This window comes from Aythya fuligula, chromosome 15, assembly GCF_009819795.1.
Source record: "Aythya fuligula isolate bAytFul2 chromosome 15, bAytFul2.pri, whole genome shotgun sequence".
Classification (NCBI taxonomy): domain Eukaryota; kingdom Metazoa; phylum Chordata; class Aves; order Anseriformes; family Anatidae; genus Aythya; species Aythya fuligula.
Window position 1 is genome coordinate 15626799 of NC_045573.1, and position 15920 is coordinate 15642718.

The window sequence follows — 15920 nt, forward strand, 5'->3', positions numbered from 1 at the left end:
AGGGGAGAGCCATTCCACATTCTTAGAGTCGGGCAAACAGTGTGAAGCATCAAAGTGGGTAATCAACCACATCAAGAAAAAGAAGAGAAACCTCAAATCACCACTCAATGACCAGCTGCGTCCTGCTTTTTGGAGAGGTGATACCACCATCACAAAAAAATAATGCAAGGTAATGCAAGACACATGGAGAGATGTTGGGTGAATGGAAGAAATTTAGAAATAAAAATACAGTTTAAAAAAAAAAAAAAAAAGAAAAAAGGCCTTCGCCTTACCAAAGAAATCATCCCGTACTATGAGAGCCATCCCATACGAGAAAGGGAACAGAAAGATATGGGGACAAAGGGAGGAAAGGAAGAGAAAAAAGCAGCCATTAAATACGAATCTGTAAACAGCAAACAGAGCAGCTCATCAGCATGTGTAAACGTGTGTGGTGCCAGTGTAAGTGATGCTGAATGTAAACTAGTCTACACCTTGTTCTTCTGCAGCATAGCCTAAGCAGTTTTACACCTAAGATTTTAGGACAAGCTCAAGATGAACTCATTTTTTTCTTCCATCTTAATAATTTCACCTGGACTAAACATCTTCAGGTTTCCCATCCCCACGACAGAGGTAATTCAACATACATTACAAATAGGGTGCAGGAAGGATAGGGGCAGGAGGGAAAAAAAAAGGGGGGTAGGGGGAATATCAAAGCTCTGTCCTTTTTGACAGGGCCAAACCCACTTTGTTACTGAGATAAATTCTTACTCAACTTCAGTGTGATGCTTTCTGAGGAAAAAAAAAAATAGAAAAAGTGGCTTACAGTAAAAGAGTAAAAGCAATTCATACTAAAAGAAAGAATAATGCCATTCTTCCTTTTGTAACCTTACAGACCCAACATCAAGAGGTGTTGTGCAGAGGAACATGACAGCTCAACACTGCACAGTATTTTGTGTTGTGTGTTCATAAGTCACCTGCCTTTATTGTAGGGAAACTTCATTCAATTTGTACTGAAATCACGAGAGATCCCATTGACTTCATCTGAAATTTTATCAGGGCCCAACTGCATTTTACGGAAAGGTGAAAATTCTGCAAGTCTAGGGCCTGCTGACCTCCTGATGATAAGAGCATGGCTCTAATGCAGCAAACCTTCTTTACAAAAATGGAAGAGAGATATCACTTCAACTCCTACCAGAAAGACAAAGCTTAAAAAAAAAAAAAAAAAAAGACAGAGGCTCTGTCACTCTCTTATCCCTCAAGTAAGTCTTTGTTTTCATAACAGCCGTGTCAGAAGAGGGCCATTGTGCATACATTATGAGAGATTCAAAAAGGCATTTTCAAAAAGTATCTGCTTCCACTGCTGGTGAGATTACTGCTAGTGAGCGGCCTTCATCCAAGCAGAGGGACTCCTCACAGCCTTGTTCACTTGAAGAAAAGCAGGAAGCAAACTTAATTCTGTACCCACTTGAGCTCTGCTCAGAGCACAGCACTCGTGCAGAAAAAAGGCACTTTGCACCCCAAAAAAAAGGACAGCAGAGTTTTCTGAAGACCTTGAGAGACAGGCCAGTGTAATATAGTGGAGCAAACCTGCAGAAAGCCACACCAAAAAAAAGCAGATCAAAATGCAGCAGGCGTGTGAGCACAAAGCAGGGGTGTCCTACTGTCCAGAGACCTGTCAGTGCAAGGAACCAAGCAAGGCAAAGGTGGGAGAAAGTCTGCGAAGCCAACCGTGATTGGACAAGAGCAGGGGAGTATCACACGTGTATACCATGTCATTCAGTCTCAACAAGAAAAAAAGAAACAAGAAAGGAAACTGAGTGGAGGAGAGATACACACCTGAGAACTCCCCTATGGGCCATGTCCAGCGAAGCACAGAGAGACAAGGGAAAAAAGGAAGTGAAAAAATGATCAATCACTGACTAAAAACAACAAAAGAAAAATTTTGTTTAAAAAAAAAATTGACAATGATTCAGCCATTTCAATGTCAAAAGGCATGAAATAGTAAGGACAGGACCTGCCATGTCTGTAGATGGCATGACTCTACATACAGGACAAAAAAACTAAGGGAAGATAACCCAGGGTACAACTGCAACCACAGGCCTTAGCTACCCCCAGTTTTCTACGCATGAATCTCAGGCAATCCCATATTGGTCTGGGTAAACCTTTATTTTCTCTCTAATGTAGTAGTAAATGCAGAACAGCTATTTTCCACTGTCTTCTCCTTTCCCCTCCCCTTGCAATACATCTCTTTTTAGCAACCAGATTTGCTGAAATTAAATGTGCACTTCAGTGATCCATCAGTATGCAAAAGACAATCAGTTTTATTTCAGAACACCTTTTTTTCCCCCAGTGCAGTGCAAGGACTTGGTTTGATAATCCAACTTTTGTTTAAAAGAACATATTAGTGGTAAGTTTACATATATATATATACATATATATATATGTATATATATATATATATATATATATACAGAAATTCAGCTATATATATATATATATATATATATATGTGTATATATATATATATATATATATAGCTGAATTTCTGTCTTCACCTCAAAATCCCTGTTATTTGAAGTGAGGTTTTAATCTCCAAAGCACAGTTGGAGTCCTAAAACTGAAAGGACTTCACACGGTCCACAACTGAACCACTAGTCCTCTTCCACATCCAGAGTCTCTCAGGACAGTGAAGAGCAAGGGAAGAGTACATGAGAAAAGAGAGTGAGCCCACCCAGGATTGGTAGGAAAGAACAAGCAACTAACAAGTGAGCAGGGAGGCAAACAGCCAACTAGGTGGTGGCAGCGTTCCTAAGGCTGCAGTGAGAAAGAAGGGAATTAGGAGAACAATTACCACTGCTAAATAATTGTTCTTGTTCCACATATTACTCCAGAATATACCCTATACAAACTAATGTGTGTACAATGGTATTACAACATGGGGAAAAAAACAGGTTTTGTATTCCAAAATTGCGATGAGGAGTGCTGCTTTTGTACGAAGAGATTAGAAGTAGTTTAGAAGATATTCTGAAGGCAAGAGTGAGATTTTCCACTGAAGAAACAGACCTGTCTGCCAGCTATTGTTCAAGGGTAATTTTTCCAAGATCATTCTACTCTGAGGTCCTCTTTAAAGATGTTTCTCTTTCTTTAAGAAACTGAGTCCAAAAGGAAAGAATATTCTTGAAGGCTGATTTCCAAGCTTTGAGAAAGACTAGAGGAAGAATGAAATTTTCACTTTTAAGTGTAAATGAAGTTTACCAATTCTCTAAATAAGACCCAGAAAGAAAGAAATCTTTCAGATTGTGGATCTTGTTTCTTATATCATGTCCATAGAGCACAATTTCGTCTGTGGCTCTTCAGGCAAAAAGTTACAGAAAAGGGAACAATTTACCTAACAAAAATGGCAAAGTTTTGTATAATGTTGACAAATCTGTCAGTACTGAGATCTAGACTTTTTCCCTCCAATTTTATGAGACATTCTTGGTGCTTTCTACTGTGAAAAGACAAAAAAAAAGTGTTTAAATCTCATTTCTAAGTCAGAGAAATACAGCCTCTCGGATCTCTCTGCCTTCCTTCCTTTATACAATCCTAGCATGTCTGATGTCTGTTCATTTCAAAGAAAACTTTCATGTGGGCAAAGCTGGTAGCCAGAACTCAACAAAAGGAGTAATTAGATTTACATTTCTGTCACGAAACTCACTCAGCGAACTGATTTCATCACATATCACCTCCCAGGTCTGGAAAGGAACTGGATGAATCCTTCCTATTCTGTTAGCATGCCATGCTATCAGCTGCAAGAGTTTTGCTGCCCTGCAGAAAAAAACTACTCCTAATAATAATAGCATTATCCAGGAAACAAACCTTTATTTTTGTGCTTAATGAAAAGAGAACAAGAAATTTCTATTTCCTTAGCAAAAGAAATGTGAATATTAAGCAATCCTTTTTTTTTTTTTTTTTTCCCACATGTATTTGGTAAGGTGAAAAAGGACAAACTTTAGAATCACAGATATATTTGGGTTGGAAGGGTCCTTAAATATCATCTAGTTCCAACCCCTGTGCCATGGTACACCATCCACTAGACCAGGTTGCTGCAAGCCGTATCCAGCCTGGTCTTGAGCATTTCCAGGGATGGGGCATCCACAACTCCCGTGGGCAACCTGTTCTAGTGCCTGACCACAATGACTAAAGAATTCCTTTCTATGGAATAACATTATTCTTAAATTTAAAAATTAGCTCTGTACATATTCATGGTTCAGATTTTAGGTGGAAACAAATCTGATCTTCACAAGCCATACTTACATAGGCAGTGTTCAAAGTTTCTGTACGCTGTTTATTATACAAGTGTTAACTGCCAAATAACTGATGACCCAAGATCCGGAATCAGTCATTGATATTTAGGCAGTCTTACTACTGGAAGAGAAGAAGCACCTTTGACTAACTGGAAATGTAGTGATATAACTAGCATGGTCTCCAATTGGGCAACGAAAAACTTTGGCCCTTTGAAAACAACAGCCTGTATTTCTCACTGATCACTGGGTTCAGGATGTAAGCCAAGTGGGGAGTGGATTACCAGACGACAAATTTCCAGAAGTAGGAAGCAGGTTGTCCCAAGCAGTTAATACAGTTAGTCATTTTCCTGAAAAATATCTCTTAGAAGTTGACACTCCCTGAAGCCACAGCCATTTCAGGGAGAGGTAGAAAGCAGCAGGTGGCACAGAGGATATACGTGATTTAGTGGAGTGATTTGTTTTAGTCATCACTCCATGCACAAGAGCTATCTTGCATGCTGCAGAGCTTACACCATGCTTTCTAAAAAATAAAAATCTAGCTATATCAAATAGCTATTGCAAGAGTTCTGATAAGAGCCTGGATCTCATTTTTAAATTCCAGTCACATATTTGCCTATAACAGTACCACTTTCAGAGATTTTGCCTTAGATAAAGCAAGAAGTGTTATGCTAACCTAACTTTTGAGTCTTCAGTCCTCTTCTTCATAGTTAAGTCTACAGTGAATAGGTTAAATTCGATCCTCTCTGCAGAAACATACTCTTTCAGAGGGTCATAGTACAAGATTCATTCAAAGGTGATACAAATATCTCCCTAATTTAAGTCTTACAAAGATGTGCTGCTGGAATTCTGTGACATGATTCAACTGATTCTGTTCTAGATATATATCCAGAAGTTCTTTGATAAAAACTTTTTCCAGAACCAAAGTAGTAAGATTATCCAAACACTCTGGTCAGTAACTACCAGGAAGATAACGTTCACTTTCAGATCATATCTCTTGCTATTCAAAGCATAAATGACATACTGTAGGAGTCCTCATGTCTCTTACGTCTCCTTAAGTGAAACAGCAAAATTGAAAGTGAGCTAAACTGTTATAAACTTTGTCAGGTGCTTGCGCCGTCTGGATATTCAAAGACCATTCATATCTTCCTGATTCAGAAAAATATTCAGAAGGAATTAAGAACATGCTTAAATTTTGTTATGAATTAAGGTCTACAAACTCAGCATCCAACACCAGAAAGCATGACAAGGGCTCAGACTGCTACCTGAGACAGAGCTGTTCCTCTGACTGCCTCAAAGTCCTAGTCGGGAATACAGAATATAACCAGACTTCAGATATTAAAACCTCCTTCAAAATTAGCTTTAAAGATGAATTAAAATTTCTCTTAGATTGTCTATAAAAGGGTAAAAACTGCAATATAGACCATGATATTCTCATTTTAAAATAAAGAAAATCTATAGAATCATAGAATATCCTGAGTTGGAAGGGACCCATAAGGATCATCAAGTCCAACTCCTGGCACTGCACAGGTCTGCCCAAAAGTTTAGACCATGTGACTAAGTGCACAGTCCAATCACTTCTTAAATTCAGACAATTGTTCCTTTAAATTTCAAAAGCTTAACAAAAGGAGTTACTTTCTTGCATATTTCAAACAAAACCTTTATTCCAAGTGAAGTTGCTAGTGTGCAAAATTATCGAAGTGAAAATTTAGGGGAGGAAGTAGAAGGAGCAAATTTTCTCTCCAAACTGTTCATGTGGGAGAATCCTATGGAGAAAAAAACACACCTACAGACAGACTAAATAAAAGTTACTTAGATACTAACTTAAATTGTTGGATAAGCATTACTGTACTACAGGCACATATTTCAGGCACAGTATGTCCCAAATTCCATGCCATTCCATGCTAAGGACAGACATCCAAGTCCCGAAAAAAAAAAAAAAAAAAAAAAAAAAAGAGAATTTAGATGCTTCTAGAAGCTTAATAGAATTGTCATTGTATCAGAGAAAACAGAACGGTTCTAACAAGTTTTTACCTAGCAGATCTGCTCCTTCATCAACATCCCCAATAACCTCGGACCCTGCTGTGGAAAGTTCATGATACAGAGAGTCCGTGTTGATGCCGAATGCTTTGTTCACAATCCCCTGTGTTGGGCTGTTGTTGGAAGAAGAAAAAGTAAGGACACTTGTTACTTGACAACATTTGAGCTATCACATAACTCTCTGAAATACTGAGCATTACAGAACATTGAAGTCAAAACTCTGAGAGTACGTTCTGCCTGTTCACCATAGGCTGACACAGGGAAATTAGTAAGTAAAGAAAAAAAACATATTTTATTTCCTATATCAAGTACAAGTACCTACCATGCACAACCTCAAAGCTTGCCTGGTTGATTTCTTTTTACATCATGAGAGTTGATGACAACTCAGTATCTCACAGAAATCTTTCAATTCACAGCAGCTCTGAATTCTGACTTTTAACACTGTGCAATGGTTCCCATACTCCTATCAACTTCAAAGCAACCTTCAAAGCAGGTAAGATAAGCAGATCAGATAAGGACTCAGATGCTGAAAACAGCAATGGTCTTTTTTCTTTGCCAACTAGTAAGTGAAATCAGCCTGAAGGTTAGTTTCTTCTTTGGGTTCTAAGTGCACAAATGCTTCTTCCTATGTCAGCAAAATGTATTTCGTTAAACGTAAATCAAAGTTAATGTTATCTAATCACATCATATGGGAGTGCGTTTCCACATCTTACTGTCTTCTCTACCAAGAATCTTCTCATATTCTTTGACAATCTCATGGCTTAAACAGAATACAACTGTTGCAGAAAGACACAGTGAGCAGGAGCGAGGCATCCTCTAAGATTGTCAGTGCTTACTACAAAAAATGGGATTAAAGTGGGTATAGACACGTCTAAGTGCCCTGCCTTGTACAAGGGGAATCAGCCAATATGTAGTGAGGCTGCGCAATTTTTCCAGCACTCTAACATAAAGGTCAGTACCAGTGGATATTATCTCAAGTCATGTGGCTTTGTTCTTAGCTAAATCAAGTCTCTGTGATCAAACATGGAGATTACAGATGTGTTGTGTTAGCTGTCTCTGATATTTGAGAGGTAAAACACAATGCAGATAAAAGGAAAAAAATAGAAGTTTTAATTACAGAGCTACCCAGGAATCTGAGAACACTAAGGAATTACAAAGTTGATGCAGTCTAATAGACAGTACAAGCAAAAAGAAGCGAACAGCATTCAAGGTCTGACTTGAAGACATAATTCAGCTTCAGCACTCCACTTTCTGAAGCAATACATCTCTCAAAAGGATTCTGTTTTTAAAGCAGCAAGCCCACAATTCAGCAGCTCCAGAGTTATCTTGTGTCTCCTCTGGTTTTCTGCCTCTCTACGTGGATCAAAGATCAATCTGCATGAAGAGCTTCCAGTGCAGCAATACTCTCCACTCCTTTCTTTTCTTCACGTTCAGACCAATTATCAATCTGATCACATCAGTCACTTTTACTTGTTTGGCTACCTAGATTCCTCCTGCTGCTGACCCTAAAAATTGTCCATGTACCCTACGTATTCTAAGGGGAACTTAATTGTGTTTCACAGGTGAGAAAGGCATCTGTTATTGCTGCTCACACGCGCTTTTAGAGGACTAGAAGATGGTGCTCAACAAGTGCAATCCAGTCCAGATTTGGTCTGTGAGATAATTTTGCCTTAACTTTATCAGCGTATTATTTTCTGCATACCTGCAAGAGTTGGGGGGTTATTTTTGCTGGTGTCCTGCTAAATTACCCACTGGACCAGGGTAAAATTAATGAACTCCGTAAAATTAATCTCTAGACCTTCATAAAATTGAAACAAGGAACCTAGACTTTGTTCATTCTAGGTTAATGATATCTCACAGAAATGTGGTGCCAAAATTAACAGCCTTTAGGGAGCCTCCCACTGAGCACAAAAAGGGTGCTAGACAGGAAGGGTATCAGCATAGGAGTTTGGTAGAAGTTCACTAATTCAGAGGACTCTGTCATGGTCCTGAGTGCACTGATGGTCCAAAATTACTCTGACCAGCCTCACCTTAGACCTGAACACAGCCACCTTCTGTCCACTAGTCCAAGGGCTCCCTTCAAGCTCAGGCCTGTGCCTACTGTCCTTATCTAACCTATGCTGTAGGTGTACTTGTCTTCAGTCCTGTGTCCTGCTGCTCCTGTGTCCCTGCACCTAATTCATCCCCTTCCTTTGTAGGGGACTGCTTATGAAGCCCATTACCAGGGCCCTGCTCTGCTCTCCCTGCTCCAATCTTGCAGGATTGCACCACAGTCACTGCCCTGCTGGGGTCACTTCTGCTTGTCCTCCTTCACAGATCAGACCTGCTCCTCTTCCAACACTTTTTTTTTTTTATATACATAAAAAAAAAGAAAAAAAGAAAAAGTCCTGGGATTTCAAAACTGAATTCAGATCTGATCTCATTAGATGAATGCATCTTTTTCCTCGCATTGAAAACTTACGCCTCTGTCCCCTTTGCCTGTTTAAATGTTTTGTTGCTACATTTCTCTGTGCTCCTTGATCCTGCAAGGCAAACTAACCTGTCTCAAACAAACCTCATTCAGTTTGCACAGATTGCACAGATCCTTCCACAGATTACCAGCTCATATTAGCCTTTCATGGACAAATCAAAAATAATCAAGACCCCACACATTTGCACTAGGCAGAATATATGGATTTTCTCAAAAAGCTCCATCTTGAACTCTGTGAACCATGGCATCCATTCTTCACTCATCACAAAACCAAGCTAAAGAGCAAACAGCAAAAAGTCACAATCTGTACCTGTTACCAGTGCGTTCCAGGCGGGGATCTTGACACATATCCAGTTCTGGTGTCGAATCTATGATGTCCTGAACATCGGACCACTCATCACTGCTTCCCATACCTAAGGAACACAATACATATGGTTTACAGTATCAGTGCTCCTTGAAGGCACTTTTTCAGCTTTGAATACCAGGGCTTCAAAACTTCATGGTTCAATGTACAAAGTGTTAAAATAGGAACAGAAAGTGGCTGATCACCTTGAGACAGAAATGCAACAGGGCTGGGAAGGTGCCTTCATGATTCATTTTAAATTTTAAAAAATAAAAAATTATTTTTTATATAGCTTCACAGAGATTACTCTAGTTATGAATTGGCACTGGCTTATTTTAATAGAAATAATTTGTCAAGACGACTTCTCAAGTCTACAACTAGTTTAAATATCCATTACAGTGAATTTTTACTTCAAAAATGTGTTGTGCAACATTTGAAATCATCTGTTTTCTGTATAATCTATAGCTTAAAGACAATATTTGAAGAACATAGGGAAAATAAGAAACTAAAAAAATAAGAAATTAAAAAAAAGAATCCTGTTGTCAAGTTACTCATATTAGAAACCAAAATGTTCAAAAACTCAGGCTTGCACCTATTCTAAAAAAAGCAATATAAATACAGTGTCTGTTTACACATAAAATTCCCGAAGTATTGAAGACCTCATATGTAAACTATATTAGTCCCTTAACTGTTAGACATGAAATCTTTAACCTTTCCAAACTTCCTCAGCAGCCAAATATACCTAGCCCATGACAACCTGAGTGTTGATTTTACTGTTTTAGGCTGGCATTGTGGACTTGCTGGCAACAAATGTCATGTTGAAAACAAAGTCCAATGTGTATTTGTTGACAAACTAGGCATCCATACACGAATGGTTCCCCACCTCACAGAAACAGACGATTCCTTCTCTTTATTTTATAACCTGGGAAGCTTTTCTGCAAATCCCTTTTTTGTAGGTTCTGCTCTTAGACATCTGCATCACTGACAGACATTTTAATTACAGATGAAATACCTAATTAAAATTCAAGTATCTAAGTTTCTTCTCAGCATGGAGACATACTTCTGCATCACACGTGAAAAATAGTTGAAAGACTGAATATGCAGAGCACATAAGAAACATACACCTATCTGCTTTGAGCAGATTCCACAATATGATAATTTCAGCAAGAAAATTTAAACTTTCGTATACACATCCACTTTAGAGTTGCATGCATATAAAAGAGACCTGACTTGGACCCAAAAAAACTATTGATGGTAAATGACCATATAAGCACCAGCTGTAAAATTAAGGATAATTATTTATAGTGAACTTGAACTACTGCCCTCTGAACTCTGAGAAATACTGTAGGACAAACTTTTATCTGAAGAAAATTAAAACTCATCACTCAAATTTCTCCTTTCTTGCATTTCTTGTTCTAGCTTATTCTTGTTAGGTACAATTCCTGGTTTCAGCCACCAAAGACATCCATACTCAATTTCTCTTTTAATAATGCTCATAATGACTTGCATTGGCCAGGATGCACCGGAAATAACAAGGAGGTTCTCCAGGAGAATACTATGGGAGGTTTAGGCTGAATATTAGGAAAAAATTCTTCACTGAAAGGGTTATGAAGTATTGGAAGAGGCTACCAAGGGATGTAGTTGATTGACCACTCCTGGAGATCTTCAGAAAACATGTAGAGGTAGTGACATTGCTCAATGGTGGACTTGTTAGTACTAGGTTAAAGGTTGGCCCAGATGATCCTGGAGGTCTTTTCCAGACTAAATGATTCTATGATGCTAGCATCAAAACCCATTTTTTCATATGCTCCTGCACAGACTTTCTTGTTCATTTTACAGTCCCTTTGTATTTAAGCTCATGACCTGCAAAAACCAGACCACTACTCATTTCTGAAGGTTGCTGCAAATCTAAATACAATACAAGCTGGGAGGTGCTCTGACACTACATTGGTACAGCTATATTGAACAGCACTGAAAGTGGCTTTTATCATGTTATTACATCATCTTCTTTCTTTAAAAAGTCTGGTGCTAAAGGCTTAGGTGATGGCTTTCTTCACAAGAAATAATTAATTCAGTTTACTGAAGCACTCCAGGAAGTGGAAAGAAAACAACTGAAACTTCCAAAGATTTCTTGTATGAGAAACAGACTAAAAGAAAGCAGCTTATTTAGCTTAGAAAAGTGGCTAGATAGGGATATAATTGCTATTCTGAAATACAGAAAGCTGTAGGGTAAACACATGGAAGGGAAAATAATTAGTTAACCCAACTGATAATTTTGGCATATGAACAACTGGATGTAAAATACTTGTGAATAAATCCAGAGAGAAAACTAAATGCAAGTTTTTAACTACTATACTGATGAGGTCCAGAAATAGTGTTCCAAAAGCTCAGACTGAGATGGGACTTACCCGTTCCTGAAAGGCGTTCAATGACATGAATTAAAGCAACTGCAGGGAACTGAGCTCAGTAATCCATTGTCATCCTGTGTATTATTTGTGAAACTATTTTTATTACTGACTTTTCAAAACTTGCGACTCAGAAAATAACTCACATCCAATTAGTGGTTTCTCTACATATCCTTCTAAGTAAGCTTGTCTCAAATTCTGTACCTGTGAAGCTGATTACCCTTCAGTCTCCCAGCCTCTTCGCGTAACAGACAGACACAAGCACTGTGAAGGCAATTACTTTAATGACAAATTAAGCAAGCTCCAGCTTCCATACCTATGCTGACATTCCTCATCTCCTGTGTAACCTGGACTTCCATGTTCCGACTGTTCCGCTTTTCTCGTGTCCTCTTGTTGCCCTTGGTTGTGCCATTGTATTCACTGATGGGCTGGATGCTCTCGTTCAGGGGCGTGACAGCAGCAGAGGGCACAGATGACGTAGGAGTGTTGGACTTGGTTCCTGTGGTGCTCGGTGTGGCAGCTGCCGAGGACTGCCCAGATTCAGACATTTCATCTTGGGGGCACTATAGAAATTCCAGGACAGGGAAAGAATAAAAAGGGAAAAGCACAGGTAGATATTTCAATTAATCTCCTATTTGCTGGAATATGGCTGCCTTAAAGTATTACGGAAAATGAGTCTTGCTCACTGTGCCAACTAAATGTCCATCATTCTCTGGTGACACATAGCACTGCAACCAAAATGAAGGAGTGAGTTCCCATGCTGAACTCAGGAAGCAAATCCTACCTGTGAAAGGACTGATATCCTTCTTCTTTTACCATTTAAGACAGGTCTTCACAAGTCTTATCAGTATGTGACCTCTTCATCATGCACCTCAAGGAAGATAGCTTTATCATAACTGAAAAGCACCTGCAACTGCCACTGACTATTGTGGAAGCTGAAGGCCTTTGGCACTTGCAGTAAGCTAGGTCGGTGTTTCCCAAGACTGGAAGGCAAAATGGACTTTGCTTTGGAAAGATCTGAAGTGACCTCTTAGATGATTTGGAAGCTGTCATGACAGTAAGCAACTGAACTAACACAACCAGGATGAGAATCTCTAGTGTTGAGACAATGCCAACATATTTTTGATGCCAGACTGCAGAACCAAAGTGAATACCAAGCTGGGATAGTCTCACTTTATTAGTGGGGGAAGACCTATGTCCCCACACCACATTATGCGGAAGCTAGCCAAGCATGCCTTCAGCTTGACAACACGATAGGAACAGATGTGGGCTCCCCAGTTACAAATGACAAGACAGGATTCAGGAATTCAAAAATCAAAAGCTGACGAATCAACACAAGAGATGGATTTCCAGTGTGAAATGTACACAAATGGGTCTCAACTCTACAAACATTACAGCCCCATTTCTTGTTTAACACCTCTTGAAAAACACGGGAGACTTAAGGCTCTGTGAGGATTTTATTACTGTGCCTCTTGTTTGTCAATTAAAGCAGCACTGCTTCAAAATCAGCCAATTAATGTCTTAACCAATGCAGTGATCATTCCCAGAACCCAATGAGATCTCCCCATTCTTCACGGTAGCCTGCTCTAATTACTGCCTGCAGGGAGATGACAAAAGTAATTTTGAAAGCTATATGCGATAATGAATTGCAATTGAGTGCAGTGACATTCAGTATCTGCACACCCAGACTCAGCTATAATCTGTATGGCTTGTCTCTTCCCTCCTGTGCAACTATGAGAAAGATTCTGGCTCTGCTCAGAACCTGCTTCAAGGCCTCACAAACCTTGGAGCTGTGATGCTTCACTCATTTGTAAGTCTTGTTCTACTGTTCTAATAGTAACTGCACAACATGACAAAAAAAAAAAATCAAATTCAAAATGGGATGAGAGAGGTCTGAAATAAATTAACCCTTTGCAGCCTTTTTTTTTTTAAAAAAAAAAAAAATCTGGAATCTTATTAACATCTTCCTTTACAGACTGGCCTCTGTATGCTGATCTTAAAATAGCCTTCTATACATTGTACTGTAGAGGATTTACATTGCATTTGCACACTTGTATCAGAAATTAAGGTTTCTTAAAAAATATGCTACCATTGAATACTATCCACGTTTTGTTTAGTTTCTGCACTGTCAGTCTGAATAGCCCCCATATTCCCACATGGATGTTCAAATCGTCTCCCTGCACATTTGCTGATTTTACCGTCAAAACTGTGACTGAGACACTTTACTTAGGCTGCTACAGGTGGAAACCACACTTCCCACATGTACTTCATATTCTTGTTTTGTGAGCTACTTTTCTAATATGTAAAGAAAATAATAGGAAACTTGTTTTTTAAGAAAAAAATATGATCCAGTAAGCCTTATAATACTTCAACTGCTATTTGCCTGTTGTGCTTTCTACTGTACAAAGGGACAAAGAGTACCAATTGTAAACTGTAATCATAAAACCTCTTCCCTCCCCTCCCCCCAAACAAAACTTCTTTTGGATGAATGGATTCAGAGATCTCCTTGTATGCACTGTAAGTCTGTAAGCATAACCAAAGTCCTTGAGGATCTTAGCACTGTAAAAGAGACACCCAGATGGGTCAACATGTCATTCCTTGATCTTCAGAACTAGATGTTGTTCAGAAATCCTACACCATTATTGTCTATGCTATATACAGTGCTATTTATACTGGATATTTATCCTGTAACTTCTTGTTTATTGACATAATCTTTCCCTTACCCGGAATACACCCAAGTGAGTAATTACCCTGGCCTTTCATTTATTTTTGGTTATACATCTGAATTTTATATTTATCTAAAGTACGTTCTTTATCAGCCTACCAGCCTGCCCTGGAGAAATTCATCTCAAATGTAAACACTACAAAGACACTCCTCTTCACAGTCCAGAAGGTCTATTAAACTTCACTGGTATCCTCCTTCTATTGTCCTGGTTGCTCCATTAACGCTAAATATTCCACTAACCATACAGGTCTCCTCTGCAGCCTAGGAGGCATTCTCCATAACCCATAGCTCACACAAAGAATACTCTCCACAACCACCACTTACCTACAGCCATACCTGTCAACCTCCTAAACATCAAATGTGTAGTAGTGACCTCCAAAATGCATTGCAAAGGCCCAACATTCATAGCAGTCATATGTCACCATGAGTAGCCACAATTGTATGGTTATAACACTGAAAGCATAGTACATAAAAACAAAAACGTTAAGGACTTTCAACTCCAAATTATTATATAAAATAAATGTACAACTGAATCTAAAAGTAAAGTAATAAAAACAGCAGCTTAAACAGAAAATAGTAATAAAAAGTAGAAAAGGACACTTAAAACATAAGTACAGTATGGCCCCATGAAATAGAAAAACTAGTCAGAAGAGTCAGGATATACAGATTGGGAAGGTGAGTTACATGTGTGCAGTCAATGTCAACAAAATATCAAGAGCAGCTGAAGAGGCAAAGAGTATACGAGCACTACTGCTGAGATTTCAGTCATGCAGAATAGTTGAGAAATAGCACTTCAGTCAGAGTAAGTAGCTTGCACAAGAAAAGTTCTGCATTCCAAATTGCAAATCTAGCAAGTCAGTTAATCACTCCCTTTAATTATTCACAGGTTTGTTCCATACTCTTAGGAAATCCACCATAACACATTAACCATCCAGGTCTTCCATAGCCCAAGCTCTCTATCTGCAAACTACCAGCTGTCCTCCTTCAGACCTGCTGATTTTTTTTTAACAAGCACCAAAAAAAATCCCAGCACTACCCATCAGACACATGTAGTATCTGACTTCAATAGCATAGTACTACCTCTGCAACCAGAGGTAGTACCTCTCCTAGTACAGTAGGTAGTACAGTTTCCTGTAACCAGAAATTGACTTTTTGTCTGACACCACCAAGAATAAGTTACTAAATGATCAAAGCAGTAACCCTCCATTATCTGAACTTGGAAATCAAAGCTTACAATTTATTTGCATTCCTGTTGTATTCTCCTGCAATGGAGATGCCGAGTTATCAATGAGATCCACTCAACTCTCACTAAAAAGCTTCCAGAAGCTCTGCAAGGGCATGGCTTAAAGAATTATGCCTTCAGAAGTCTGGAAGGTGGATCTAACCCCAGCTTCCTACCAACTCTCCTATAAAAACTTATGACTGCCACACATGCCTCATCACTAGAGAGCTCAAGAGCATGTCCATACCATAGCACTGACTGGAGACCATAGCACTGACTGGAGACCCCAAGGAACAGACTCCTTCCAGAACTAGAAGTATGGTCTCTGTACATTTTGGTTGCTGCATGCATCCCTGCAGCAGTGGTGTGTTGGCACAGCACTAGTCTGTCTGCAGTAACGCATTCATACCATATCTTAATTTCCTCATCCTTGATTATGCTATTGCTCCATGG

General features: G+C 39.0%; 1 protein-coding gene across 24 annotated transcripts in view; it reads right to left on the minus strand.

Annotated features, from left to right (window-relative positions):
* Nucleotides 1-15920, minus strand: part of MAPK8IP3 (mitogen-activated protein kinase 8 interacting protein 3) — a 69049-nt gene that overhangs the window by 27881 nt on the left and 25248 nt on the right. For 13 of the 24 annotated variants that reach the window (XM_032197659.1, XM_032197651.1, XM_032197657.1 and 10 more), the window contains 5 exons: nt 11837-12083; nt 9083-9185; nt 6297-6415; nt 1816-1827; nt 273-290 (listed from right to left, as the gene is read on the minus strand). In XM_032197659.1, the coding sequence (XP_032053550.1) occupies nt 273-290; nt 1816-1827; nt 6297-6415; nt 9083-9185; nt 11837-12083 (499 nt within the window). The remainder of the gene's footprint in view (nt 1-272; nt 291-1815; nt 1828-6296; nt 6416-9082; nt 9186-11836; nt 12084-15920) is intronic. The other 11 variants (XM_032197666.1, XM_032197662.1, XM_032197664.1 and 8 more) reach the window with 2 other exon arrangements.